Source organism: Pristiophorus japonicus, chromosome 6, assembly GCF_044704955.1.
Source record: "Pristiophorus japonicus isolate sPriJap1 chromosome 6, sPriJap1.hap1, whole genome shotgun sequence".
NCBI classification, from domain to species: Eukaryota; Metazoa; Chordata; class Chondrichthyes; family Pristiophoridae; genus Pristiophorus; species Pristiophorus japonicus.
The window spans coordinates 264,565,156-264,592,507 of record NC_091982.1 but is presented as its reverse complement, the minus strand read 5'-3'; the positions used below and the strand labels follow the sequence as shown (position 1 = coordinate 264,592,507).

The 27,352-nt window shown below is 42.0% G+C and overlaps 1 protein-coding gene across 3 annotated transcripts in view; it reads right to left on the bottom strand.

Annotated features, from left to right (window-relative positions):
• Positions 1-264: 264 nt before the first annotated feature.
• LOC139266074 (transferrin receptor protein 1-like) overlaps positions 265-27,352 on the bottom strand; it is a 68,788-nt gene continuing 41,700 nt past the window's right edge. For all 3 annotated transcript variants that reach the window (XM_070883926.1, XM_070883927.1, XM_070883928.1), the window contains exons 10-19: positions 26,302-26,441; positions 25,638-25,754; positions 22,549-22,634; positions 21,279-21,342; positions 19,986-20,053; positions 18,014-18,090; positions 9,051-9,135; positions 7,720-7,941; positions 6,334-6,474; positions 265-5,475 (exon numbers count right to left, since the gene is read on the bottom strand). In XM_070883926.1, coding sequence (XP_070740027.1) covers positions 5,233-5,475; positions 6,334-6,474; positions 7,720-7,941; positions 9,051-9,135; positions 18,014-18,090; positions 19,986-20,053; positions 21,279-21,342; positions 22,549-22,634; positions 25,638-25,754; positions 26,302-26,441 — 1,243 coding nt within the window. In that variant the 3' untranslated portion in view covers positions 265-5,232. The remainder of the gene's footprint in view (positions 5,476-6,333; positions 6,475-7,719; positions 7,942-9,050; positions 9,136-18,013; positions 18,091-19,985; positions 20,054-21,278; positions 21,343-22,548; positions 22,635-25,637; positions 25,755-26,301; positions 26,442-27,352) is intronic.

The window sequence follows — 27,352 nt, the reverse complement described above, 5'->3', positions numbered from 1 at the left end:
GAGGAAGGGTGGGAGGAGGTTCGTGTGGGGCAAAAACACTGACATGGACCTGTTGGGCCGAATGGGCTGCTCCTGTGCTGTAAATACCATGCAATCCGAAAACAGACAATGTTGTTTAAAATTTATTTGAGGCACATACGCAAGACAACAGAACAAATGTTATAGTCTTTTCCCAACTAACATTTAGATCAATTTGTTAATTCATACAATTATCACTTTGCTTAAAACAACAACAAGTGCAGTGCTGAAAAAATAACAAGACAATTGACAGTTTTCAGAATATACTGCAGTAGAAAAGAGCTAGATAATTAAAACCTGTCCCAACAGGCATCAGATGATTTGGTGGAAATGACAATCCAAAACAGAATATTCAAAGCAGTGTCAGGTACCACAACCAGAGTCCCCAGGTACAGGCTGCATGGCCAAAGTTTTTGGGAGAGGAAAGTGCATCAACATGAATATAAGAAGAGCTAAAGAACTCTCAAATTGGGTTATGGATACAGATTTTCTCACTAGTCTTTTAAATAATAATACACGTTTCCTGGAATCACTTATTCCGTGTTCTAGGTCAGCCTGGTTTAGTTAAACATTCCTATTCCGGAGCTGGACATTTTGTTTCAAACAGAAACATGAACAAATGTACATTTCAAAAATTTTAAAAAACAGAAGCAACATTTATGTTGAACTTAAATGGAACTGTATAATTGGATAGCGTCATTCTCGCATTGGTAACCCAGCAATACATTTTACAATAGCCTAGTTCAATCTCATCACAATGTGAACTGCAGAATCTATTCAGAAAAACACATTATATACAGTATATTTCAGACAGTATTTTGTAAACACCTAAGCTCCTGTAACAAACAAATTGATTTCAAAACAACAGCATAGTAATTGGGCAAGCTATAATTGCTGATTAAAGATATACTGACATGTAGGCTTTCTATTCTTTTTATCCAGTGGACAGATTGCAAATATTTCAGGAGAATTTAAGAGATATTGGTCAAGATTTTCTTTTCTGCCGTTATGCTGGCAATAGTGCAATAGTTCTGTCTCCCACAAAGGAAGGTTACATTGTCACACACAGGGACACAACCCACTTACCAAAGCAAAAGTGCTTAGGTACAGATCATCAGAGCCAAAGTTTAGGGAATCCCAAGTGTGTACAGGGATACTGCTGGAGTTTAAGTAAAAACACTCCGCCTACCAGCAGATTAAAGATAAGCTTTCCATTCCTTGTCCATCCAGGATTTATTTATTAGGGCACTGCTCACAGGGTGAGTTGGAGCAGTCAGAAGAATCCGCTGCTAGAGACAGGTCTACTTCAAGGTTCCAGTCGTAAACCAAACTGGTTGGTCAAACAACTGACTAACTGCAGACCTGCCTTGTTTAGGTATTGGATTATGGAGCCAGCCACAGAAGGTTGACTGTTCCAAACTTCCATTGCTAGGCATGTCACCTTGGAACTAACTGGAACCAAGATGTTGCTTGCCCCACCCAAGTCATGTGGCAACTGGTAAGTATGGAGTTGAGCCCCGACCAGATGGACAGTAGGCACCAGAAGCTCCTCACAAGCAAGTGCATTGCCACCATCCTCATGACCACACTAAGGGCACACCATGCAGCAGTTCCACCAGTTGAAGGTGCAGAGCTTCAGAAGCAGCTCTCCCAGTTGAGTGTTTTCTCAACAAACAGCAGCAAATCAAGTGAAATAGTGTCCACTTATGTAATAAAAGAATCAATTATATTAATAATTCCATGTTGGATTTGGGGATACCTTGGAACTTTGCAACTGTGTTCTACTGTCCACTTTTATTATTGATCACTGGATTTATTCCCTGTCCCATATACCCAAGTAACAATTAAAAGGGACACAACTTTTAAAGTAATGGTGAACATATATTGTCACAAGGCACAGAGGGCCCCTGATATGAGGACACAAACCACAAATTAAGCTATCAATACACACATTTAAGCAAATAAAACATTATTGCAGTTGATCAGAAGCACACAATTAGTCTCCCTACTGCTATTCAAATAAAATAGTTAAATTATGGGAATCCTTGTTCCCGATAATTTTTAATACACCTTGGGTGAAACATATGGAAGGCACTGCTCCCGATATACACCGTGGTAGGCAAAAACTACCTTATTTCATGACATTATGGAAGGCACTGCTCCCGATAATGAGGTTTTTACTTGTAGAAATGTCATAGGCTTTCATTTCTTAGTAGCAGATGCTGCTTTCTGATTGTCGACAGTATAACCGTCATAATTATGGAAGGCACTGCTTCCGATAATTATCTTATTTTAAAAAAGATAAAACTATTTATAGTGAACTCTGTCACTGATAAATAAAAGAAATAAATATCTCAATGCTGACTGGTGTGAAGAAAGAGACATTACAACTGGGCTCGACAGATGCTTACCTCAGGTGACAAGCATACAGAACCTGTACAGTGAATAGCTGGTAAGTATATGGCCACTTTAGCGGCAATTTCACCATCCTTAAAAGTTTCTCACCAGATGATAATTTAGGTGCATCATTTTGAAAGAAAAATGATAAATTGTAAGCACTGAGCTCTGTCACTTTGGCTAATGCTCTAGCTTGATAGGCAGGCAGTAAAGTACTTGAACAGGTGTTAAATGGATTAAGATAACTAAGCCAAGTATGACGTTTCTTTTTGTGTCACTGGTTCTGAGCTTTGAAAATGTTTGCAAACCCCTACACCAGTAAAATTCAGAGAAGATTACCGAGAGATAAACTAGCTGTACTAAATAAAATGTAAATTTTTTAAAAGCTTTTCACGGCAGCTTGTAATTTGATAAATTATCCCTAAAAGTAAGATTATTGTTCTTTATACAATAACTGACCTATCAAACTATCTTCTGAAAATAGAGAATAGTATGTGTTGTCAAGGGACATAGCATTTGACAAGCTATCTTTCACAGCATAGCTTTGCTTTAAGCTCAGATAATGGAAAAATAGTGATGAGCAAAGGTTTACGTATCTTATACTTATCGGAATTGTCAAAATTTATAGGAAGTTTGGACAAGTGTAATAAAGTACTGGAAAGTATTGCTATTGTACAGTTTCCAACAAGGTCAAACAATTTGCAAACAGCTGAATGGCACTGAAGAGAGAGGCAGAAAAGTTAATATGCTAAAACAATTTCTAACTGCAAATTAAATTACACTAATTGTTGTATTATCTATTTCTAGAGTATATATTTTTTAAACCCTTGAGTTAAAATATCAAGGAATCTGGGGCCTGTTCTTGGGAGACTCAACATAAATGACCCAATTAGCGCATCAGCTCATTCTCGGGCCAGGCGAGGCACCAACACCTACCAATTATGCAGCCTCCCACCCCAAGTATACAGTTGACTCAGAAAACATGCGAATAACCATTAATTATAGCTTCATAAAATGTGAATGTAGTTTCGAGAACCGAATAAAAAAATTCCAGGTTGGAGAAGCCAATTAAAAAAGTTAGTGATCGTTGTGTGCATTTATTTCAGTTTGTCGCAATGTGACATTGGGTAACATTCCAACATTAACAGCAATGCCTGCTATTCTTCCTTCATCTACCTCAAAAAAGTGCAAGTACCTCACAAAAAATCGTCTTATTTTCACTTCAGAAGTGGCACTGTTACTGCAGCCAGAAATTAAAAGATAAAAGACATACTACCTCAGACTAAGTATGAGAAGGCCAGAGATTAATTACATCTCTTAGAATTACACATTTTCTGTTCTCAATTTTGTCATGCGTTGAACTATTTAGTAAAATGGCATTATTAAGCAATACAAGCAGTTAATGCCTTTTTAGATTACTTTTCAATGGGCAAGACTTGTTTATCCATACATAGATGTACTTCAGTCCTCCCAACCACTAGGTAACATTGCTAACCTTTCTAACTTGTGTCTCCCAGTTACCTTCATTACACTTAAACCTCTGCACTGCGTGAAAAAAGTTAATGTATTTCACCCCAATTTATTAATTTTGTAAGCCTATATCTTTGCTTCTGCTCAACTTTATTTTGAAAATCTCTGCTCTCAACTTAGTTTAATTGGTTTTCCATACTACACTGAATTAATTTGCAGTGATCCTCAGTTTCTTTTTGGTGCCCACATCATATTTCTAGCAGCGTCCGTGCTCCACTGCTTGAAGGAGTGATGCTATTACATACCTCCAGGATATGGACATGTTTAACATTACACAGGCCTTCCACTCCCAATGTGCAATGCCACAGTTCTGAGGAGGAGAAACGATGCAGGCCCAATAGCTTCCATGATATCTTGCACTGAATGACTCAGCTACAATAACACTGGAACAGGTTTATCAAGATACAGTGCAGCACACCAAAAATAATTAATTCTTAACTTTAAGTATACAGTAATCTTTTCATCACGTTTCATATTTATTTTTTATTTTAGGTTTCTCATTATGCCTCGTCTCATGCTTATATCACTTCTGCCATTTAACCATTGCCTGTTTTCCCACACACACACTTTTCCCCCCTTAAATGTTTCCAATATTTTCTATTTACGTTTTAAAGTACTCCTTTGCTCACCACTACACAATGCAAGAACAGCACTAGATCAGTCACCTATGAAAGCACATATTGCAAAGCTGCTCCTACAATGGCCCAAGTACTTGCACCACTAGGTTGCCAATGTGCAGTTCTCATATACCCAAGTGGAAACCCTCATGAAACTTATTACATTTACCAAGACCAGCTGCCAGAAAAACCAGTCTTCCCAGAAGTGATTCTTAAATGGAGTGTGGAAATTTGCACTGCAGTTGCTGTTGGCTTGAGGGTTTCTACCAGGTATACAAGGTCTACTCACTAGGAAAGAGTAATGCCTAGGGCTAGTGTAAAAATAGCTTAAGAGGCAACATTATAGAATAAGTGCAAAAGATTACGTGACTTTTGAATATAACTGAGATATTATTGTCCCTTCACTTGCACTGCTGGAATAGAATGGCTGTTCTTTTAAAGCAGCTGAGGAATATATATCTGCAAGTTAAAGAAGTAACCTTTGTATCCTAGTTTTGTTTCCACTTTACAAAATAGATGCCAAATATGATTTAAAGTTAATATAAATGCCAATTATTCCCATACGATAATAGTTAAACTTAAGTGACCCACCAAGTGTTAAGGCATCAATATATCTCAGCATTTTGGAATTTAAAGTGATGCCTGCAGACAAACCAGTGTGAATGTCTGATCAGAATTCATTGCTGCTGGTCCACACTTCTCCACTGAGTGCATTGGCTGCCCCCTGCAAGGTCCAGGTAGCAAAGGCCAAGTTGTTACGGATCATATTGAAATCGACGCAGTCAGGCTTCTCCTCCAGAAGTTTCAGCTGCTTCACAATACCAGCAAGGGTGTGGTTTCCTCTGCCATATAGCAGGTGTCGATATGGGCAACTACTTATCGACACAAAAGGCGAAAGAAAGTGGTACTCCACCTGTTGGAACAAATAGGATATTAATTCCAATTCATTCTTTAAACAATCACAGGACTAGATGTTATATTTGTTGGGCACAATCCATTTTTGACAGATTAGATTTGTTTTGTCTATAGCATCGTGCAAACATGTGAAGATGGAGCTTTATGGACCAAACAAGTGGGCTGAGATCCATTATGCCAGATTTCAACTCCTTTTGTGCACAGCACACATTTCCAGTGGGCGATCAAACCCCCTGCCTGAAGTGAGCAGGAGCTACATTATACTAAATGACGTGTAAGTGACAATGTCTCCCCCTTTGCCAGTATTTACATTTGGAAACAATGTGGACCCAATCACACTCATTTAGATGGGTGTTCAAGGTTGCTAGGCACTGAGCTGCATAAAGAGCCTAGTAAGAAGATTTTTTTTTGGCAATATATGGCATATTTTTCTTAATTTGTGTCTTTTTATTTCTGCTTAAACTTTGCACCATCAGGAAAGTTTTTGCCCGGTGGTATAAATATGTTTTTTGCCTCCAATACCATTATTGGCAACAGTGTGTTTCCCCGACAGAAATCACGGGGACCACCAGCAGGATGTCAGCTAGGTGAGGCTGTCAAAGAGGTGCTCTGTGCCCAACCGCCATTACACCTACATCTGTAATGATGAAGATACCTCTACTGTATGTGGATTTCTCAACACTGTGGTTTGGATATGGCAACGTGTTTCAGGTCTGATCGACATCTGGCTGACCAAAAACACACTAAAACATGTTTAAGGTTTATCGTCGCAACCCTTAATGCTACAAAGCAGGAATAACTGTTACATTTGTACGATATACACTGCAGCAGAAGGGGTAAATGCACGGAAATTTACCCTCATAATCCGATTGTTGTAGGTCCTGCGGAGCAAGATATTTGTCATATCAGAGTTTTCTATTTGGCTATTCAGGCGATTGGCAGCACGGTAGAAATCACCACGTGCAGAATACAGCCACTTCGTAGTCAGTCCACGTTTCTGTAAAAGAAGTTTTAATTCAACTTCCAGTTTAATTCTTACAGCATCATCTGAAGGGTATAACCAGTTTTCTATTCACAATAGAGCAGGCATGAATTTGACTGCATTTAAAATTTGTTTAGCCGGACAACTTGCTCCATCGTTCTCTAGCGTTAAAAAAAGGTTTTGCTTCACACAGGTTTGTTTTCACAACCTGGATTTTCAAAAGATAATTATGGGGGAAGAAGAAACATTAGACAATTAGCCTAAAACAAACAAACGAGATGGGGAGGAAGTCACATTTGTAGGTCAGTTTGTTGAACAAGAAAGAGTGTTGTCATACATGTATCGTGAATTGGAAGCTACATCTCAGAAAACAAAATTTGTTTTGAAAATTGTATTAAGTTTTTTTTCGACCCACGGATTTAAAAAGATATGCCTGTATTAAATAGTCGGTAATGTTGCAGGTTATCAGACCCACAATCTACGCAAAACTTAACAGTAAGAGAGTGAAGACAGCATCAAATGACTGAAGGTTGGTGGGTGACACATCTCTATCGAACAAGACAGTGGCGAGAAGAACAGTCAAGGACCTGCATCGTTACCGATTGCCCCCATAATCAATGTACACAGAAACTTCACCAGGAATGAAGATTTTGCATTCATGTAGCAGCTTAAGTCCTTGGGACAAAGTGTTTTCCAATCAATTACTTTGAAGTGGATTCTTTGTTTCGACGCTGGCAAACATGACAGCCAAATTGTGCACAGCAAGGTCCCACAATCAATTCAATGAATGACCAGACAAGTTATTTTGAGCTCTGCTGGTTAAGCGACAAATATTGGCCACGGAATCCTCCCTGCTCTTTTTCATTAGTGCCATGGGACAGCTCCTTTTTCCACCCAAATTCTGAGACAGAGTCTCAGTTAGTGTTTCATCAGAAGGACTGCACTTCCGACAATGCAGCACTCAGTAACTGAAGTAGCAACCTAAATTATGTGCTCCTTCATAACAGGGATGTCCCCACAACCTCTAACTGAACTAAGCAGACACTAAGAAATTCCAACACAATTGGACAAATAGCTTCTTCCTGTGCTGTAAATATCAGTGGTTTGATCACCATGGAATTCCAACAAATTCACGCTGCATGCCATGGAACAGCTCAAACTTTGCTCCTTGAATAGCAATGGTACAGCTTTATGGTTTGTTTATGCTTCTGCCCATCTCACCTTACCAGACACTGAAGAATCAACACAATTTTTGTTTACCTGTAGTACTGAACTGAATTGTTCAATTTCACTAATGTAGCTATGCAGATCTTCAGAATATTTTATGTAATCAAGTGGAAGATGATCGTGAGTGATGAGCTTAATCATAGCAATCCCGATTACTTCAGCCATGGTACGGCTTACATTCTCCAGCTTCTGACTAGTAAACCGAGAGAGAGTGACCAGCGTGTCCTCTGCTGTATGGTATGGATAACTATCATCCTGCAACCAACAAGATCAATTAGAAATGTTTTAAAGTACATATGGAATTTTTTGTTTTGCACAAAATTAGATTCCCAAGTTTTTCCCTGTGGTTTTCAGTCAATAGGAATCAGAAGCAGACATTCTATAAGATTTCTGAAAATAATTGTCAACCGAGTTCTTCAGCAATACTGAAAATCTAATTTCACCATCAGTAAGTTGATCCCATTTTAGTAAAATCTCATAGGGCAATATAAACACTACAAATTACTGCAATTTTTTCTCTATTTGGGACTCCCTAGAAACTGTTTGGGAGACTCCAAAATAATTCTCAGAATTCTGAACCCACACCTTATTAGCAAACGTCTGGTGTTATAGTTCATGGTTAGTGTCCCTCGTTTCACAAAGTCACACTTAGTGCAACAGGTCCCCAACCCCCAAAACAAACACCATCACCATTCATTCAATTTTTCCTCAGCTATCTCTTATGGTTGCTTTACTTGCAAAGAGCAAAAGCAGAGAAAAATTCCCCACCTGCATTTAATTTGCAAACTGGACAGAACACCACAACAGCCTCAAAATTCCTGGGGGTGGGGCGTTTTAGTTTACAGCACACAGGCAAGAGGGGCAAAAACTTGGGGTAGAAACTGGAACCACAAGTTGCAGTACTTTCAGGGGTGGGTGCACAACCTGCCCATCCACAAATAGGCAAACACATTTAATACCACACAAGTGAGCGAAATACACCATACAATGCAGTTGCTCATTTATGCCCTTAATGCTTCAAGGCACCAGGGACACCTGCACTTGCTCAGTTTTGCTAGGGCTGTGGGGGAGATTAAAAGTTTTTTTTAAAAATATAAACAGCTTTGACTATTGATTGCAGAAATAGACTGCACTGCCAAAACTAGCAGAAACAACATTAGCTATTTTTTGTTGTTGCTTCTATTGCCTCCCAGAGCCATATGGGCTCTGTTAACACTGTGGTAATCTGCTCCCACCTGTGGGACAGGTGCCAGAGAAGGGTCTACCCGAAATAGCATGACTCTAGTCAGGGGTCAGGGACGTGGGCATGTGAAGGTCGTGTTCTACCCCTCAAGGCCTTGCCAGGAATTGCAGGGTCCGCTTACCTTGGTAAAACTGAGTCCAACAGCTGGGATCCCACCAATTGCCAAGAATGCATAAACACTGGTATCCATAGGAATTGGTGTCAAACTGCAAGAAGGAATACTTTATTTGTAAAAAGACAGTGGTCACTGGACGTGGCACTTTAATTATATAGAAGTGGGTTCCTGATCACATTTAACCCATTTTACACTGAGATGCCGGAGCTTCAAGCTGTTTTTTACTGAAATTATTTTTCTTTATTATTAGCGGATCTGCTAACAGCAAGGTCATCTCCCCGATCCCACCCTCTGTGAATCTCTCTCGGTCCCTACTGATTTCTTCCCCAGCTCTCATCTTTCTTCCCAACCCCTCTATCACATTCTCTTGTCCTCTGTTCTCTCGCTCGAAGGGATTCTGCAGGGAATCCAGGATAAAAAATATATTCATACATATACAGGCCATAACATTCTACAGTACTGTGCCTTATACTGAGCTGTTACAATAAAGTTATGTTACTCTAACTTAAGTGCCACCCTAAATGTTACATGACCGTCAATCAACATAAACCTCTAAAATCTCAACGTAATTCTTAAAATTTGTCCACTGTGCCACACTGCAATCTTTTCCTTGAAGAATGGCAGACATGTTGCTAAAGGTCAGTAAAGACAAATTCAGTCAGTTTCAATAAAAAAGGCACAAATAACATTTCTAACCAAAAAAAACAAAAATCATGCCTGCCTCCAAAGATTATGGCCTCGATTTTACCACCACCCGTACCCCGCCGCCCCCCAGGAAAGAGTCAGTGAGGGGTTAAATTCTTTGAAATCCTGCCTCCAACCCACCTCATTCCCAGCTGCTGGAGTATTAAAACAGCAGCGATTCAGGCCTTTGCTAGGTTCCTGCTTAAAGTACTTAAGATGCAATAATCACTGCCCGATTACTTAATTGGCACGACATACTATTAACGTCCAGTCAGGGGGAGTGTTGCACTGTATGCTGTCTGGCAACATGGAAAATAGGTGCAGGAGTGGGCTATTCGGCCCTTCGAGCCTGCACCGCCATTCAATAAGATCATGGCTGATCATTTCCCTCAGTACCCCTTTCCTGCTTTCTCTCCATACCCCTTGATCCCTTTAGCCGTAAGGGCCATATCTAACTCCCTCTTCAATATATCCAATGAAATAGAAACATAGAAAATAGGGTGGGAGGAGCCAATTGGAGAGAGTTCAAAATGAGCATCAAAAATGACCTCTGAACTCCTTGTGGGCCAGCAAGAGCAGGAATTCTCCCATAAAAGGAGTTCTTGGGCCTGGGTGTCATGGTACATCAGTCATTGAAGGTTGGCATGCAGGTGCAGCAGACGGTTAAGAAAGCAAATGGCATGTTGGCCTTCATAGCGAGGGGATTTGAGTACAGGGGCAGGGAGGTGTTGCTACAGTTGTACAGGGCCTTGGTGAGGCCACACCTGGAGTACTGTGTACAGTTTTGGTCTCCTAACCTGAGGAAGGACATTCTTGCTATTGAGGGAGTGCAGCGAAGGTTCACCAGACTGATTCTCGGGATGGCGGGACTGACATATCAAGAAAGACTGGATCAACTGGGCTTGTATTCACTGGAGTTCAGAAGAATGAGAGGGGATCTCATAGAAACGTTTAAAATTTTGACGGGTTTAGACAGGTTAGATGCAGGAAGAATGTTCCCAATGTTGGGGAAGTCCAGAACCAGGGGTCACAGTCTAAGGATAAGGGGGAAGCCATTTAGGACCGAGATGAGGAGAAACTTCTTCACCCAGAGAGTGGTGAACCTGTGGAATTCTCTACCACAGAAAGTTGTTGAGGCCAATTCACTAAATATATTCAAAAAGGAGTTAGATGTAGTTCTTACTACTAGGGGGATCAAGGGGTATGGCGAGAAAGCAGGAATAGGGTACTGAAGTTGCATGTTCAGCCATGAACTCATTGAATGGCGGTGCAGGCTTGAAGGGCTGAATGGTCTACTCCTGCACCTATTTTCTATGTTTCTCTCCAGCCTTGGCTTTTCCCTCTGATTGCAAGGAAGTGTGAGGTGGTGCACTTTGGTTGCAAGAACAAGGAGGTCACATACTGCTTAGAAGAATCTAAATGGGGTAGAGGAGCAACGGGATCTAGGGGTACAGATACACAAATCACTAAACAGTAGCAATATGGGTTAGTAAGGCAATAAAAAAAACGAAGGTTCATTGCCTGAAGGATAGAATTGAAAAGCAGAGAAGTTACATTAAACTTGTATAGAAACTTGATCCGACCACAGTACTGTGCACAGATCTAGTCTCCATCTTATAAAAAGGATATAGAGGCACAGGAGGAGCAGCAAAAAAAAGATTCACAAGGATGACAATGGTGGTATTCAGTAAGATAATGGGACTAAAGGCAGATAAATCCCCTGGACCTGATGGCTTGCATCCCAGGGTGTTGAGAAGTAGCGGCAGGGATAGTGGATGCATTGGTTGTAATGTACCAAAATTCTCTGGATTCTGGGGAGGTCCCAGCAGATTGGAAAACTGCTAATGTAATGCCCCTATTTAAAAAAAAAAGGAGGCAGATAAAAAGCAGGAAACTATAGGCCAGTTAGCCTAACATCTGTCATTGGGAAAATGTTGGAGTCCATTATTAAAGCAGTAGCAGGACATTTGGAAAAGCAAAATTTGGTCAGGCAGAGTCAGCATGGATTTATAAAGGGAAGTCATGTTAAATTTGCTAGAATTCTTTGAGGATGTAACGAACAGGGTGGATAAAGGGGAACCAGTGAGTGTGGTGTATTTGGACTTCCAGAAGGCATTTGACAAGGTGCCACGTAAAAGGTTACTGCACAAGATAAAAGTTCACGAGGTTGGGGGTAATATATTAGCATGGATAGAGGATTGGCTAACTAACAGAAAACAGAGGGTCGGGATAAATGGTTCATTCTCGGGTTGGCAACCAGTAACCAGTGGGGTATCGCAGGAATCAGTGCTGGGACTATTTACAATCTATATTAACTTGGAAGAAGGGACCGAGTGTAATGTAGCCAAGTTTGCCGACGATACAAAGATGGGAGGAAAAGCAATGTGTGAGGAGGACACAACAAATCTGCAAAAGGATATAGACAGACTAAGTGAGTGGGCAAAAATTTGGCAGATGGAGTATAATGTTGGAAGTTGTGAGGTCATGCACTTTGGCAGAAAAAAATCAAAGAGCAAGTTATTATTTAAATGGAGAAAGATTGCAAAGTGCTGCAGTACAGCGGGACTTGGGGGTATTAGTGCGTGAAACAAAAAGGTTAGTATGCAGGTACAGCAAGTGATCAGGAAGGCCAATGGAATCTTGGCCTTTATTGCAAAGGGGATGGAGTATAAAAGCAGGGAAGTCTTGCTGCAGTTGTACAGGGTATTGGTGAGGCCACACCTGGAATACTGCATGCAGTTTTGGTTTCCATATTTACGAAAGGATATCTTGCTTTGGAGGCAGTTCAGAGAAGGTTCACTAGGTTGATTCCAGAGAGGAGGTGTTGACTTGAGGAAAGGTTAAGTACGTTGGGCCTATACTCATTGGAATTCAGAAGAATGAGAGGTGATCTTATTGAAACGTATAAGATTATGAGGGGGCTTGACAAGGTGGATGCAGAGAGGATGTTTCCACTGATGGGGGAGACTAGAACTAGGGGGCATGGTCTTAGAATAAGGGGCCGCCCATTTAAAACTGAGATGAGGAGAAATTTCTTCTCTCGGAGGGTTGTAAATCTGTGGAATTCACCGCCTCAGAGCTGTGAAAGCTGGGTCATTGAACATATTTAAGACAGAAGTCGACAGTTTCTTAAACGATAAGAAAATAAGGGGTTATGGAGAGCAGCAGGGAAGTGGAGCTGAGTCCATGATCGGATCAGCCATGATCATATTGAATGGTGGAGCAGGCTCGAGGGGCCGTTTGGCCTTCTGCTCCTATTTCTTATGTTATGTTCATGGAGAGGCTACTTATAAAGGAAAGATTGAACAAGATGGGCTTCTTTTCTCTAGTAAAGAGAAGAATGAGAGGTACCCTGATAAATATCTTTTATATGAGAGGGTTCGATAAGGTAGACATGAAGAAAACTTTTCCACTTGTAGGGAGTCCAAAACAAGAAGTGATAAATACAGGTTGCACCTCCCTTATTCAGCACCATTCATGGCCACCGGGTGGCGTATGCGCAGAACTCCGACATGGACAATGTGAAAAAATTAAGAAAGTTATCAGCTTAAATACGCTTAAAGGGAACTATTCAAAAACAGCTTCAAAATAAAGGGCACAAGCAGGTTTTCTTTTGAGTTAATTGAATGAGTAGGAGCAGGAAGTAGGCAGGTAATTACAGAGCTTACAATTCGAGTACATATGACGATGTACGGGCATCACTTACCAAGTAAAGCTGAATCTCAAGCAAAATGTCATTTGTACTAAAACTAAGAATCAATTATAGTTCTATCTTTCCCGTTGAAAGTCTTTGTTCTCCCTGGGAGATAAAAAGGTTGTGGCACAACAAATTGAACAAGGGAATGACTGGCATTCAAAGATCAGACAGAGAAATCCCCGGATCACGGGGTCGGGGAGATCAGTATCGGGGCTGACGGCTGTATAGGTTCCCTTAATAACGAATGGATCAAAGCCTCTGGGAGATCTAAAAGTGTTTATTTCCCCTTATTTATCAAGTATTTATAGTAAATAAAACTGCATATTCAATTGAGACAGAAACAGCTACGTGAATACTTTTGTGTGGGGACAAAATATTTAAAATACCACGTTATTAAATGGATGGGCCCGGCTTCAGTTAGACAACAAATGAAAGATACAGTATAGGTATTTCTCTTTTTATTGAAGGTTTTATGGTGGGTTGGAAATCAAAGTAAAATGGTTGGGGGCTGGCAGCTGTAAAAACGGTTTGTATAGCGTTACTCCCCTTCGGACACTTGGCCTCCCCATGTCCGGCAAAATCCCTCGGCAGGCCCGTTCCCGAAGGCGCCATATAATGGCGGTTCAACCTGTACAGGTGACAACAGGTGCAGCGGCCAGAATCCAGAACCCTTGGGACCGAGGCCATTCTGGATTCCGTGTTTTCCGGACTTTGGAACGTCTTTCTGACATCAAGAATCTGGAAACACCTGAACCCAGGTTTGGATATTTCAGATTGTCGGGGGGTGGGGCTGGGGGTGCTCGCCAAGGAGCTGTTCAGGCTGCCAGCCCCGATGAGGTCGTCGGGCAGGGCCCCGCTGCCAAAGTGTTCAGGCGGGGCAGGGAGGTAAGGGCAGCAGCGGGACCTCGAGGTTGGCAGGGTCCGTACAACCCTGCCATCAACTGGTCCAGAGTCTGGAACATTCCAGATTTTGGCGCTGCACCTGTAATACATTCAAATGGGGAATTCAGGAGAAACGTTCTTACCCAGAGTGGTTAAGCTTAGCCAATGCACTGCTGCCTGTATCCTAACTCGCACCAAGTCCCATTTACCCATCACCCCTGGCTCCCTGTTGAGCAACGCCTCGATTTTAAAATTGTCATCTGTGTTTTCAAATCTCTCCATGGCCACGCCCATCCCCATCTCCAACCTCTTCCAGCCCTGTAACTGTCAGATATCTGTACCCTTCCAATTCTGGCCTCTTGCGCATCCCCGGTTTTAATTGCTCCAAAATTGGCCTCTACGCTCAACGGATAATCTCTCTGCCTCGCTTTCCTCCTTTAAAACGCTCCTTAAAACCTACCTCTGATCAACCGTCCCAATATCTCCTTGTGGCTCGGTGTCACATTTTCTTTAGGCGCTACATAAATGAAAGTTGCTGCAGAATGCACTAGCACAAGTAGCTAAGGCGAATGGGACAGACGTAATTAGGGGAATAGGCAAACACACTAGGGAGAAAGAGACAGACAGACATGCTGTGATTGACATGGCTCTCGACCGTGTCCATTCTATTTCCACCCTTCCTTCACCTTCACATAGTCCATCTCCAACTCTTCCTTTCCTCCCCATTTCTGGGGATAGGCTATTGACAAACATTCAATAAGCCCAGACTCCCAAAGCTACCTGGACGACATTTCTTCCCACACCACTTCCTGCAAGGACTCCATTCCATTCTCCCAATTTCTCTGTCTCCGTCGCATCTGCTCGGATGATACCACCTTCCATACAAGTGCTTCCGATATGTCTTCCTTTCTCAATCGAGGAATCCCCTTCTACAATGGTTGACATACCCCTCGACCGTGTCCGTTCTATTTCCCGCACTTCTGCTCACATCCCATCCCTCCCCTCCCAGAACCACCAAAGGATTCCCCTAGTCCTAATCTTTCCCAACAGCCTCCACCTTAAACGGATCATCCTCTGCCCTTTATGCTACCTCCAGCGTGTTCCCACCACCAAATACCTCTCCCGTTTCAGCAATCCGAAGGGACTGCTCCCTCCACAACACCCTGGTCAAGTCCTCAACCTCCAGCATCCACCCCCCAAATCCCCACAGCAGCTTCCCATGCAAATGCAGGAGATACAACACCTGTCCTCCCTTCCCACTGTCCAGGGCCCCAAACACACCGAGGTGAAACAGTGAGTTACTTGTACTGCTTTCAATTTAGTATACTGTATTCTCTGCCTAGGATGCGGTCTCCCCTACAATGTATAGGCCAAATGCAGATTGGACCACTTTGCGGAACACCTCCGTTCAGTCCGTAGGTGTGACCCTGAGCTTCTGGTCGCCTGTCACTTTAATTCTCCGCTCCACTCCCACGCCGATCTCTCCGTCTGCGGCCTCTTGCACTGTTCCAAAGAAGCTCAACCTAAGCTCGAGGAACAGCACCTCATCTTTCGTTTAAGCACTTTACAGCCTTCTGGACTCAACATCAAGTTCAACAATAACCCCTGCTATTTTTTTCTCTCCTATGGCAACTGTTAATTCTGCCATTTCCATCCTATCTAGACTCGTCTCGTTTCTTAACTTGCCCCATTACCATCTCCTTTTCCCTTGCACCATCATCCCTTTTGTCTCAATCTCTTCTGCCTATCACCCCATCACAGGCCTTCCCCTTTCATCCTTCTCACCCTCTCCCTGCCCCTACACTCGCTTAAAAACCCGTTATATCTCGAGTGCTTTCCGATTCTGACGAAGGGTCATCGACCTGAAACATTGGCCCTGAAATTCCCATGTCCCGGATCCATATGAAGTTTCTACGGAACCAGGAAGGCATCAGAAAAGCTGGTTTTCGCCGCACTATGTGCATGCGCTGAAAACCGGCATCTCCGACCTGCCAAGTTTCTGGCTTGACAGATCCTCCGTACCTCGCGAGCGGGGCAAGATTTCCGATATTTACGAATATCTTGCCCTGCAAATGTCCTTTAAAATCTTGCGCCTGAAAAAGCAGGCATATAGCCTACTTTTACAGGCGCTAGAGTTTAAAAACATAGAAAAGACATTAAAATAAAAATGAAAACATGTTAAAACCTTGCCCACTCGATTTTATTTTAAACCCGAACACTAACTTTTTTTTAAAATCAGGAATTTTTTTTAAATTTAAAAAACATGTAACATTTTTAATTTTTTAGTTTATTGTGCAAGGTGCTTTTTAAAAAAAAATGCTTTGTAGTGTTTGTGCATTTTGGGGGTTTTCTCATTCATAGTATAGTAACTTACGAATCTCCCATTACTATGAATGAGAAATACTTACTTGTGATTGGGTGTCCAGGCCCACGTGACTCCTGCGGCCACCCTGACGTGCACGCACTGCGCGTTGTTGGGAGAGGAGGCCTGTGAATCAGGAGTCCCAACGTGTGCAACAGCTCCAGCTGAGTGCGCAGTTTATTTCTATTTTTTCAGGATTTACCCGTGGGATGCCCCCTCGGAATTTCAGGGCCAATACCTGTTTTGCTCTCCATAGATGTTGCCTGATCTGCTGAGTATTTCCAGCATTTTGTTTTTATTTAAGAAGGATTGAGTTAGATGAAGAGGTGTAAAGAGGCTCGTGTGGAGCATAAAAGCCGGCATCGGCCAGTTGCGGCAAACGACTCATTTCTGTGCTGTAGACTATGTAACTACGGAGCCCTGGCCCTGCTCAAATCGCCGACCTCAAGGGAATCCCAAGCGCTCTCCAATCGCCATCCTCTATTGCCCTGAAATCCCATCTCCCACCGACTGCCAGGGATCATTCCCATGGGACCCCAGTTGCCACTTCCTGCCCACCGGTCAATTGTCGATGGGGCTCCAGGAGGTTTTATTTAAACGAGGTCCTGCCACTACAAGGCAGAGTCTCCATGTCCCCGACCTGTGTGCAATCTCTCTGCCCTTCTTCCCCCCCCCTCCGGTCAAGGCCTCTGCCTTCTCCCTACCACGACGCTTCACAAAGTAACTAATGATATAACAGATCACATGTCTGAACCTGTTGTACACAATCCTGGGCAGCGGACTACACAAAAGAAAAGGAATCCACAGAAGCCAGAATTTTGTACCCGTATCTTTTGTCTCCAAATTTTGTTGGGCTCACTTCTATTAAATCTGAATAGAGGAGCCAAGTGATAGATCCTACAACTCAGTAGAATTCTGATGTCTACCATATGTCCCTACATAACAGTAATTGTATTTCAAAAAGTTAATCAGTGAATTTGAAATGCTTTGAGATTAACACTACACAAACGCAAATCTTCCTTTATAATTCCCAGCAGAGTAAAACAGTTTGGAACACAAAGTTCACTCGGGTTTAAAGAAAGTACTTGTTTGTACAGCACCTTACTGTATATATTTTCCCATGTAAAATGAAATATATAATTAGAAATGTTTAACAGATGCCCTCAGGATTCCAGTGCTTCATAGCTAATGAATTATTGAGATGGAGTAACGATTGCATTGTAAACCAACAAGTCTCCTCACTTGCAGGTAGATGGGTTATCCGGGCCAGAGTGAAAGGTTTCTCAGTGTGGAAAGAGAAGAATCACAGGTTAAATTGAGCAGATGATACACAAAATAACTTACATTGTTTCCAGCCAATTTTTGTTACTTGTTTCAACCCATTTGTAGATAGATTCTGTATGTGATATAGGATCCTTTACCTGTTGGGACAACAAATGATTTATACAAAACAGTAGAGGCAGAGAGGGTTTGTCATAGATGAAAAAAACAGCAGCCTAACATGAGTATATTACTAAAACACAAATTTCAGCTCTTATAGCTTCAAAAAAAAAAAATCAGCACTTGACTATGAAATCAGCTTCAAATCTGGAGCAACAGCACAGCCAATTTAATCTCCCAACAAAAAACTCAAAGAAACTCTTGCCAAATATTTTTTTTTTTTTTTTTAAAAAGAAAAGCTTTTGAGTTAACAAAATGAAAACCATAATCCACAGGAGCCTTTCATTCCCCATTTAGCACGAAAATGCTGATAAACATGTTTCGAACAAATGAAGTGGGCAGTTTTGTTCAAGAATGACCAAGATAGGGGTTGGGTTAAGTCGTCCTAACCCACCTTTAGTGCTAGTGTGCAATACCTATTTCCATTGGGCCACGACCATTAGTACACTGTACAGGCTTCAAATTCAAGTGGAGCCAGCTTTATGATGAAGTGCTCACGCAACAGTTTTGTGGCAGGCAATAATGGGGCTGAAATTAGTCAAACAGATGGCCCACCCGTTTCCCGACGGTCTGTCGTTTTGTTTTTTTAAATCGCCTGGTGACGCTGGGACGGAGTGTGTGAGATTTTCATCAACTTTTTCTCAGTGGTAAGCCGAGCGGAGTGCAGTCAGCGGTGTGCGGTGGAAAGGCCTTTTCACTCGGGAATCTTTGGTTCACGAGTTGTGTCGCGCCCCCCTCCCCTCCCCCTCCCCTCCCCCTCCCCCCCTCCCCTCCCCCTCCCCCTCCCCCCTCCCCCTCCCTCCCCCCCCCTCCCCTCCCCCTCCCTCCCCCCCTCCCCCTCCCCTCCCCCCCTCCCCCTCCCCTCCCCCCCTCCCCTCCCCCTCCCCCCCTCCCCCTCCCCCCCTCCCTCCCCCTCCCCCCCTCCCCCTCCCCTCCCCCCCTCCCCCTCCCCTCCCCCCCGGTACCGACGAGAGGCCAGAGTCTGTTTGGAGTTCCTGATACACAGGTATGAGTTTAACCTTAAATGCATTGCTCTTTCGTAATGTAGTTCTCCAGATTATTACTTATTTTAATAGTGAACGTGCTTTCAATGCGTGGAGGATAGCATGTTGGTGTCTGATCCCACACTAAAACGTAACGACCATAGTTGGTACTTTTAATTGTGTGCTCATTATTTATTTATATATCTCCCATTCACCAGACAAACCTCTGAAAGGTCAGAGGTACAGTGCATCAATGATTCTCTACTCACGACATCATGGGGCAGGGGGAGATGAGGAAAGAGATCGCTGCGGGGGTGAGAGACTGGGGTGTGGGAGAGACTGGGAGGTGAAAGACAACATTTTTATTGGAAGTTAAAGATGACCTGTCAACTCTGTCTACATACTGCCCTAAAACCATCTTTTCCAAGACAGTCTCCAGTGAGTTGGTGATACGTCACGAATTTTGTAATTTTGGGCAGTATGTCGGCAGTCTGCATGGGTGGGCAGTATGCATACTGCCCAGCGGTATGGCACTGATGAATTTTCCAGCGGGCAATATGTGGGTGCTTTTTGATGAATTTTGTAACTTTGGGCAATATGTCGTCTAATTTCAGCCCCATTATCTTTTTATTAAAAAATACACATTAGTGGTACAGTAGCCTCAACGACCCAAATGTTCTCATTAAATCAGCCAACAATAAAGCGGCAGTCAAGGCCTTTAGAAGTGCCTTGTCTCCACTCTGCACCTCCCTATGACAGTATTACTGTCAGATTCAGCTTCACATATGTTTAAGTTTAGTTTCAAGGGGCCTTAACTGCCAACCAAAAAGACAGATGTAGTCCTAAAAATGTTTCATGCTGATTACTGCAGACTTTTAAAATTGAATTCTTACCTGTGAGATAGTTTCTCGAATTAGATTATACAACATGGAACTGCCGAACATTTTGAAGCTCTCTCCTCCTGGAACAGAACATAGACCATGATTGACCCACTTGAGAAAAATCTCCCAGCTCCTGCTCAAATCCATTTAAGAAAGATTTTCTTCTAAAATCAATTCAGAGCCACTAGTTAAAAACTTCACCCACCAACAATCTTCCTGAATGCACCATTTTGATTTTCACTGATAAAATCCCCAGCTCTTTGCTTAAAAAATAAACTTATTGAATGAAATCGGCCTTCCTCTTTACCCATGCATTGCTGGCAGAATCAAATGAACAAACTACACTAAAAAAAAATTGAACAGTAACTTTGACGTTGGTTAAGATTCAGGTTCAGCATAGAGATGCCAGATGTCATCAATTTTACATCTGAACTCCAGTAGAATATATTGTGCCCTTTCATACACATGGCAATTCTAAAGATCCCATACAAATGTCAAGTGCAGGAAATGTGTGGTGTGTGTGTGTGTGTGTGTGTGTGTGTGTATCACCAGATAAATGGGAAGATTTTATTTTAAATGGTGCCAATTAAGGATTTGTTCTAATCTTGCTTTCTCCCCCTTTTGTCAAGTACTTAAATTTGTCTTCCTATGCACAAGCATAACTTTAAGCTATTGAGATGACTTGGGTAACCTTTGAGTATTGCGACAACCTCAATCAATATGATTTGCATAAATCAAGACCTTGCATTCTGCTCCCTCCAACTATAACAATTGAGAATAAAATGTATTTTACTCACTTCTCTGATGGTTCACTAAGTAAATACAACATGTGGTCTGATGCAGAATGGTACAGAACCACATAGAATTGGAAGGTTAAATATGATACAATTATTTGTCTGGGTTGGCTGATTTCAGCCACAACAACTACTCCTGGTTGACAGTCCACATGTCAAGCAAGCACCAGATCAGTCACAACTGTGATTCTTGAAAGTCAAGTGAATGTCAACTGTCACGACCCAGGTTCATAACTGGCCAGAGATTATTGGTGCTTTGCCTACTGAGCTAATTAGTCACTATAATGCTCTTTTCCTTTTGCAGGTTATTTAACACAATTAATTCACGTGTATACTAAGTGCTTGGGACATGGAAAGCCACTCTAGGATTAACAGATTGCAATATTTAAGAGTTTCTTCTCACCCAGTTCATCACCTAATGGAGACAGATTCAAATGCTAAGAAAACTGTTTCAACTAAGCTTGCCCATTCATTTACTCGTCAAAAAAAGACAGAAACAATGCTGACTTACCTAGCACTGCTCTGTCAAGGCTAAAGTAGGCACAGACCTTCAAATGCAACACAGACATGTATCCCTGAGAATAAAGAAGATCAGTTAAACCGAGTCATTGTGCCATCTCAAGACTTTTTAAGATCTATTTTTTTTCTTTACATCCCCTTCTTCACCCTCGTCTGAAGATAGACAATACAAAGGGCAAAGAGAGCTCCTTCAATGCTGAGAAAGGTGAGTTACCCGTCAAATATTCATTACCTCTCCCTTCCTCAAGGTGGGACTAACCAACTGATTCCCCACCATTAGAAGATGTGATGGAAATGCCAACTTGTAATGGAGACTTACTACTTAAAATCCAAAGATTAGATTGTTATAATGTTATGGTGTTATTGATTAGTTTAAACAGTAAATTCCTTGTGACCAATAGTATCACCAAATTGAAAAGTGCTGGTCACCTCCAGATACACTCACGCACCTTCCAGTGGCTTACTATAGGGAACTAAAATCATAGAATCATTACAGCACTGTAGGCAGGCAGTTGGTCCATTGAGCCTATGCTGGCTCTCTGCAAGAGCACTTCCGCTAGCTCCAATCCTCCGCCCTTTCCCCTATTGGTGGAAATTTGAGAACTGGTCTCCAGTTTGTAATTTGGCCAGAAAATGCAGTTAGCACAAGACAACCATGATGGATGCAGGGTGGAACCCTTTCAAAAAGGACACATTAAGAGTATATTCCTATCTGGTAATGTGAGCTCAAAAAATTCCAGTAATAAGTACACTACACGAATATTAAGTTCCTAAAAGCAGAAAAAAGACTTTAAACCAATTTTCCTAATTCAAATAAGTGCATGCACTTGTACATTGATGGGTTACCAACATGCCCCTTAAGACTCAGACTTCTGGTCTGTGAGAGACTAATGCATATTAGGGGTTGGGGGGGGGGGGGGGGGGGAAATCATTTGAAGAATAGCATGTTACAATGGCAAAATGAAGGTTTTGTTTGTGTTATTTGTTCTTGCGATAAGTGAGACATTGGCAAGGCCACATTTATTGACCACTACCAGTAAAAGGTAGTAGAAGGCTTTCTTGAAAAAATTGTGTTACAACTGCATGACTTGCTAGGAATGGACAGACTAAGCACATTTCAAAATATAATTTATATAAAACATTAAAATTGTTTAGATTGAGCTGACATCCATCTAAAAACCTTGTGGATTTGAAGAAACTTATTCACAAAGGTCAATCTGGTCAAGCAGTTCTTCAAAACTCTTCAGTTGTTAAAGTCTTACCTCCAACCATTCTGTTGCTCCAACTGCTCCAAAGTCACCTCCACTCCAGCTTGCAAAGACAATACTTCTTCGAGGTCTGAACCCATCTATAAAGCAACAGGTAGACAGACAATTTTAGCTACCATTAAAATGTTTGAAATGTGTCATGATGCACTTGTAACTTGGCTCTCAGTAGCTTGAGCAAATGCACATGTCATGGCATTGAAGCAGCCAAGTTTCAATATGTGCAGAGTTAATAGATCTGAGCCGATTCAGCAGTTGGGGGCAACAGAATTGGTCAAGAGGGAAAGGGAAAAAAAATTTAGGTAGTTCCCACTCCCAATTACAATCTAGGTGATTGTTGCTGAAAAGTACACATATGGACACCAAATGAAGCTTTGCTGTAATGCCACCCTCCTCTTCTCCCACTCCCAAATAGTCTCAATACTATGGGCCCAAGTTTCAGGCCGCGTCTAGAACGGCGCAGTCCCGACCTGGACGCCCGTTTGTCGCGCCACAAAGTGCGCCTAAAAAAAACTTCCAGATTCTCCGGCTCCCTGCAGGTCCTCTGGCCCTCGGCGCGGCGCAGCACGAGCTGTAGGGGGTGGAGCCAGGTCCCTGCGCTGAAAACAGTGCCGGGACCTCTGCACATGTGCGCGCGCATGTGCAGTAGCTCCAGGCGCCCAAAACTGTGTGGGAGGGGCCCGAAGCACGCAGCCCCTAGCCCTGGCCCAATGGCCTCACTGGGGCTGCGTGAAGGCTCCTCCCACGGCCAGCTCCTGCTTCCTCCCGACCCGACCCCCGCTCCCAACTCCCCCCCGCCCCCCCCCGACCCGGCCTCCGCTTCCGACCGATCTCCCCTCCCGGACCCCGGACCTGACGCCACCTACCTGTCAATCCGGTAAGTCTAAGCGCGAAGTCTTGGGCCCGGCCGCTTCCGCCTCCCTCTCCTTTCTCTCTCTCTTCTTCCCCCCCCTTCTCTCTTCACTACCCCACCCCCCCCCACTACACCCCCCTCCCCTCCCTCCCTTCTCACCCCCACCTCGCCCCGCTGTCAGAAACACAGACACTGACAGACAGAGTGAGAGACACACAGACAGAGAGATAGAGACACTGACAGAGACACACTGGGGGGGGGGGGGTCCCAGCATGCTGTTGGAGGGCTCCCGGTGCTGCAGTCGGTAAGTAGAAAATGTTTTATTTATTGATTTAAAAAAATTATTTCTTAATTTTTTTTGATTTTATTGGTTGATTTATTGATGTATTTATCATTTATTATTGATGATGGATCGCTATTTGTAAAACTGAAGTGTTTAATGTTTGTAAACTTCCCTTTAAACCCCCCCCCCCCATTCCCTACGCCTGATTTGTAACCTACGCCTGATTTTCTAAAGTGTAGACAAGGTTTTTTCGAGCGTACAAAAATCTTCACTTACTCCATTCTAAGTTAGTTTGGAGTAAGTTTTCACTGCCGAAACTTTGAAAACAGGCGCAAGTGGCCGGACACACCCCCTTTTGAAAAAAAAATTCTGTTCCAAAGTGAAACTGTTCTAACTGACTAGAACTGGAGCAAACTAAATGCCGAAAATTTGAATTTCTAAGATACTCCGTTCTACACCAGTTGCTCCAAAAAATCAGGAGCAACTGAGGCCGAAACTTGGGCCCAATGGAACTATACTTCCGCATAGACGAGGGGAAATTTATTTTTTAAAAAATGAAACAACCTAGGCTTGTGGACATTTTTTTTTAAATATAAAAGAGGTCATGTGAAGTTTATTCCACTAGAATGAGGAAAAATACAAACGGAGACAAATGTAGTTTGATTAAAGTTTGGAGATATAACTTCCAAGTTTTAAGTTAGGTTTAACTCATTTTCCAAAAAGGACAAGTATTCCTGATCGAATAGCAATTCTGATTTTATAACTCCTATCTATTCAAATTATCATCGGTCCCAAACTTCTGGGCTTATATTTTTAAAGTGGACACCAATTATTCAACACAGCTTTTTTTTGCTAATAATCTCAACAAAGCATGCCCTCATCACCTGCGATCAGTATTTGAACCTTCAAATATTTAAAAATATGTATTTGTATGAATTTGCTGTTGTATTATCATGGATTTGTTGTTTTTTTTAAATAATACTTGCTTTATTATCTTTCAGTATCCTATAATCAGTAATGGATTTATAATTGTGTGTAAGAATTAAATGTAGAAGTCTGTAATCATCAATTGCGTGTAACGATAACCTGAATTGTGTGTGACACGCAACCCTTTTGAAGTCAGTGAGCAAGCTGTAACCAGACATCCTGGGGTGAGAAAGAGGATTGCTATAGGCAAATAGGGAGGATGTGGTTGAAAGTTGTATATTAGCAGACAGTAAGGAGGAGATAGAGTGCAGCTAGCCTGAGAAGCAAGGTCAGGTGTAGCCACCACTGTGTTGGAATGTTATGATGTTGCAGTGAATTAAAAACATAGGCCTTCACCAAGGACCAGCAAGGGCATGCATCTCCACACTATGGAAACATGTTCCTTTTGTGTTGCCATAACTACCCCAGATGAGTCTTGGTCAAAAACAGATGATGGAAGGACGTATGACAGACTAGAATCTGCGCAAGGTCCTGCAGATGTGGCATCTTTACGATTGGATTTTGGGTTTGGGGTGTAATCCTGTGATTGGTTCAGGAGTACTCCATAGGTTTTGAATGAAAGCAAGGGTACAAGAAGGGAGTCTTAACAGCCACAAAGTATAAAAGATTTTAGGAAGAATCAAGGATATACCCAGGAGATGAAGCGACATGAGATAGAGGGTGTAGCTTACTCACAGCTGTAGCTTCTACCCAGAATTCAAGGGGTAATAGAAGTCTCAATTATACTCTGTAACCTGCTGCTCAAATACTGTAATGTATTAAGTCTTGCTTGTGCTGAACAAAGCTAAGTCACGGAAGCCAATATGGCTCAACCTTGAATCATTTGGAACCAGGGTCTCTCTGGGATCTTATACAACTAGTTTTATGCAGGCAGGGTATCTTCACCCATGTCCCTATACGGTTTGTATTAAGCATAAATCCACTGGATTTTCATCACGTGTCAGGTATAATCTAAATTCTTACCATCAACCATCTTGGAAAAGACTCTTGCCAGTTCCAACAGCAATGCAGTTCCCACTCCAGACTCTGCTGCACCAGGGCCATAGGAGTCTCGCTGAGCACCAATCACAATATAATGATCTAAGTGAGGAAAAACATTATATATTTTTAAACATTTAAAAAAAAAAGGCAAATGCCATTAAGCTGGGCAATGTACATACTCAAGAAAAAGTCACCTCCAGATCACACATACATCTGCACTGGTTATTGGAAAGTTGTCAAACTAGAGTCACAAGAAGATTCTGAGAAATACTTGTAAATTGTGTTTTGTCTATCTTCAATTGTTTGATAAGCACAGTAAACACTGACTGCATTGTAGCAGGTTCTTCAATTTTGAGCAGTATGGCTATACAGGTCTGCATTTTCCACTGTGCTTGGACCATCTTTACCACCCCACTCCAACCATTTTATTTGCAAATCATTATTATGCTGATCCTAGGTTTTGCAAAACGTCACATTAAACTTTCAGCACCATTTCTGCAGTGATACAATCTCAGGGGCAAGAGATTTATTACAAAAATAAAAGATGCTTGTTGTCCTACTTAAAGACTTCATCTGAACCACTCAGTAACCAATTATTCTTTACTGCTAGACATCAGCATTTAATAAATTTAAGTTATCATCTCACCCGGTTCATCGGTACCCTTAATTACACCAAAGACATTGTGCATCGCTCTCACTTCTTCAACGTTATTTACTTCCATCATTACTTGTCCTTTTGTGGTAAAACCTAATTGAAGTTTTATTGTTTCACTCCAACCCTCTTCACTAAAAACAAAGAGACCGACAGGTTACTAAGAGAATATATGGTTCACATTACAAAACTTTTTGCATAGTTGAAAGCAGGTAAATCTAGATTGACCTATTAGGTTTTCAAATTGCAACCAATATTAACTTTGATAAGGAGGCCAAATACACAGCACAAATAAAGAAAGCAACAAAACAGTTAAAAACCACTGCATTCAAAGCTGTAAATATCTGCTACATAAGCATGGATACAAAATTGGTCAAGTGACAGGAAACAAGAGTAGCGATGAACGGTTGTTTGTCGGACTAAAGGCAGGACCATTGCTTTTCTTGCAGTTATATTAATGACTTAGACTTGGGGACAATTTCAAAATTTGCAGATGACAAAACTTAGAAGCATAATGAACAGAGGGGAGGATAGTGATAGACTTCAAGACAGACAAGAGGCTGGTGGAATGGGCAGACACATGACAGATGAAATTTAACGCAGAAAAGTGTGAAGTGATACATTTTGATAGAATGAGGAGGGACATTATAAACTAAAGGGTACAATTCTAAAGGGAGTACATGAACAGAGAGACCTGGGGGTATATGTGCACAAATAGTTGAAGATGGCACAGCAGGTTGAGAAAGCGGTTAAAAAAAAAACATATGGCATCCTGAACTTCATAAATAGAGAGAGAGTAGAAAAGCAAGTAAGTTATGATGAACCTTTATAAAACACTAGTTCGCCCTCAACTGTACTGTGTCCAATTCTGGGCACCACACTTTTGGAAGGACCTGAAGGCCTTAGAGATGGGGCAGAAAAGATTTACAAGCATGGTTCCAAGGATAAGGGACTTCAGTTACATGGAGAGAAGCTAGAGTTGTTCTCTTTTGAGCAGAAAAGGTTGAGGAGATTTGATAGAGGTGTTCAAAATCATGAGGGGTCA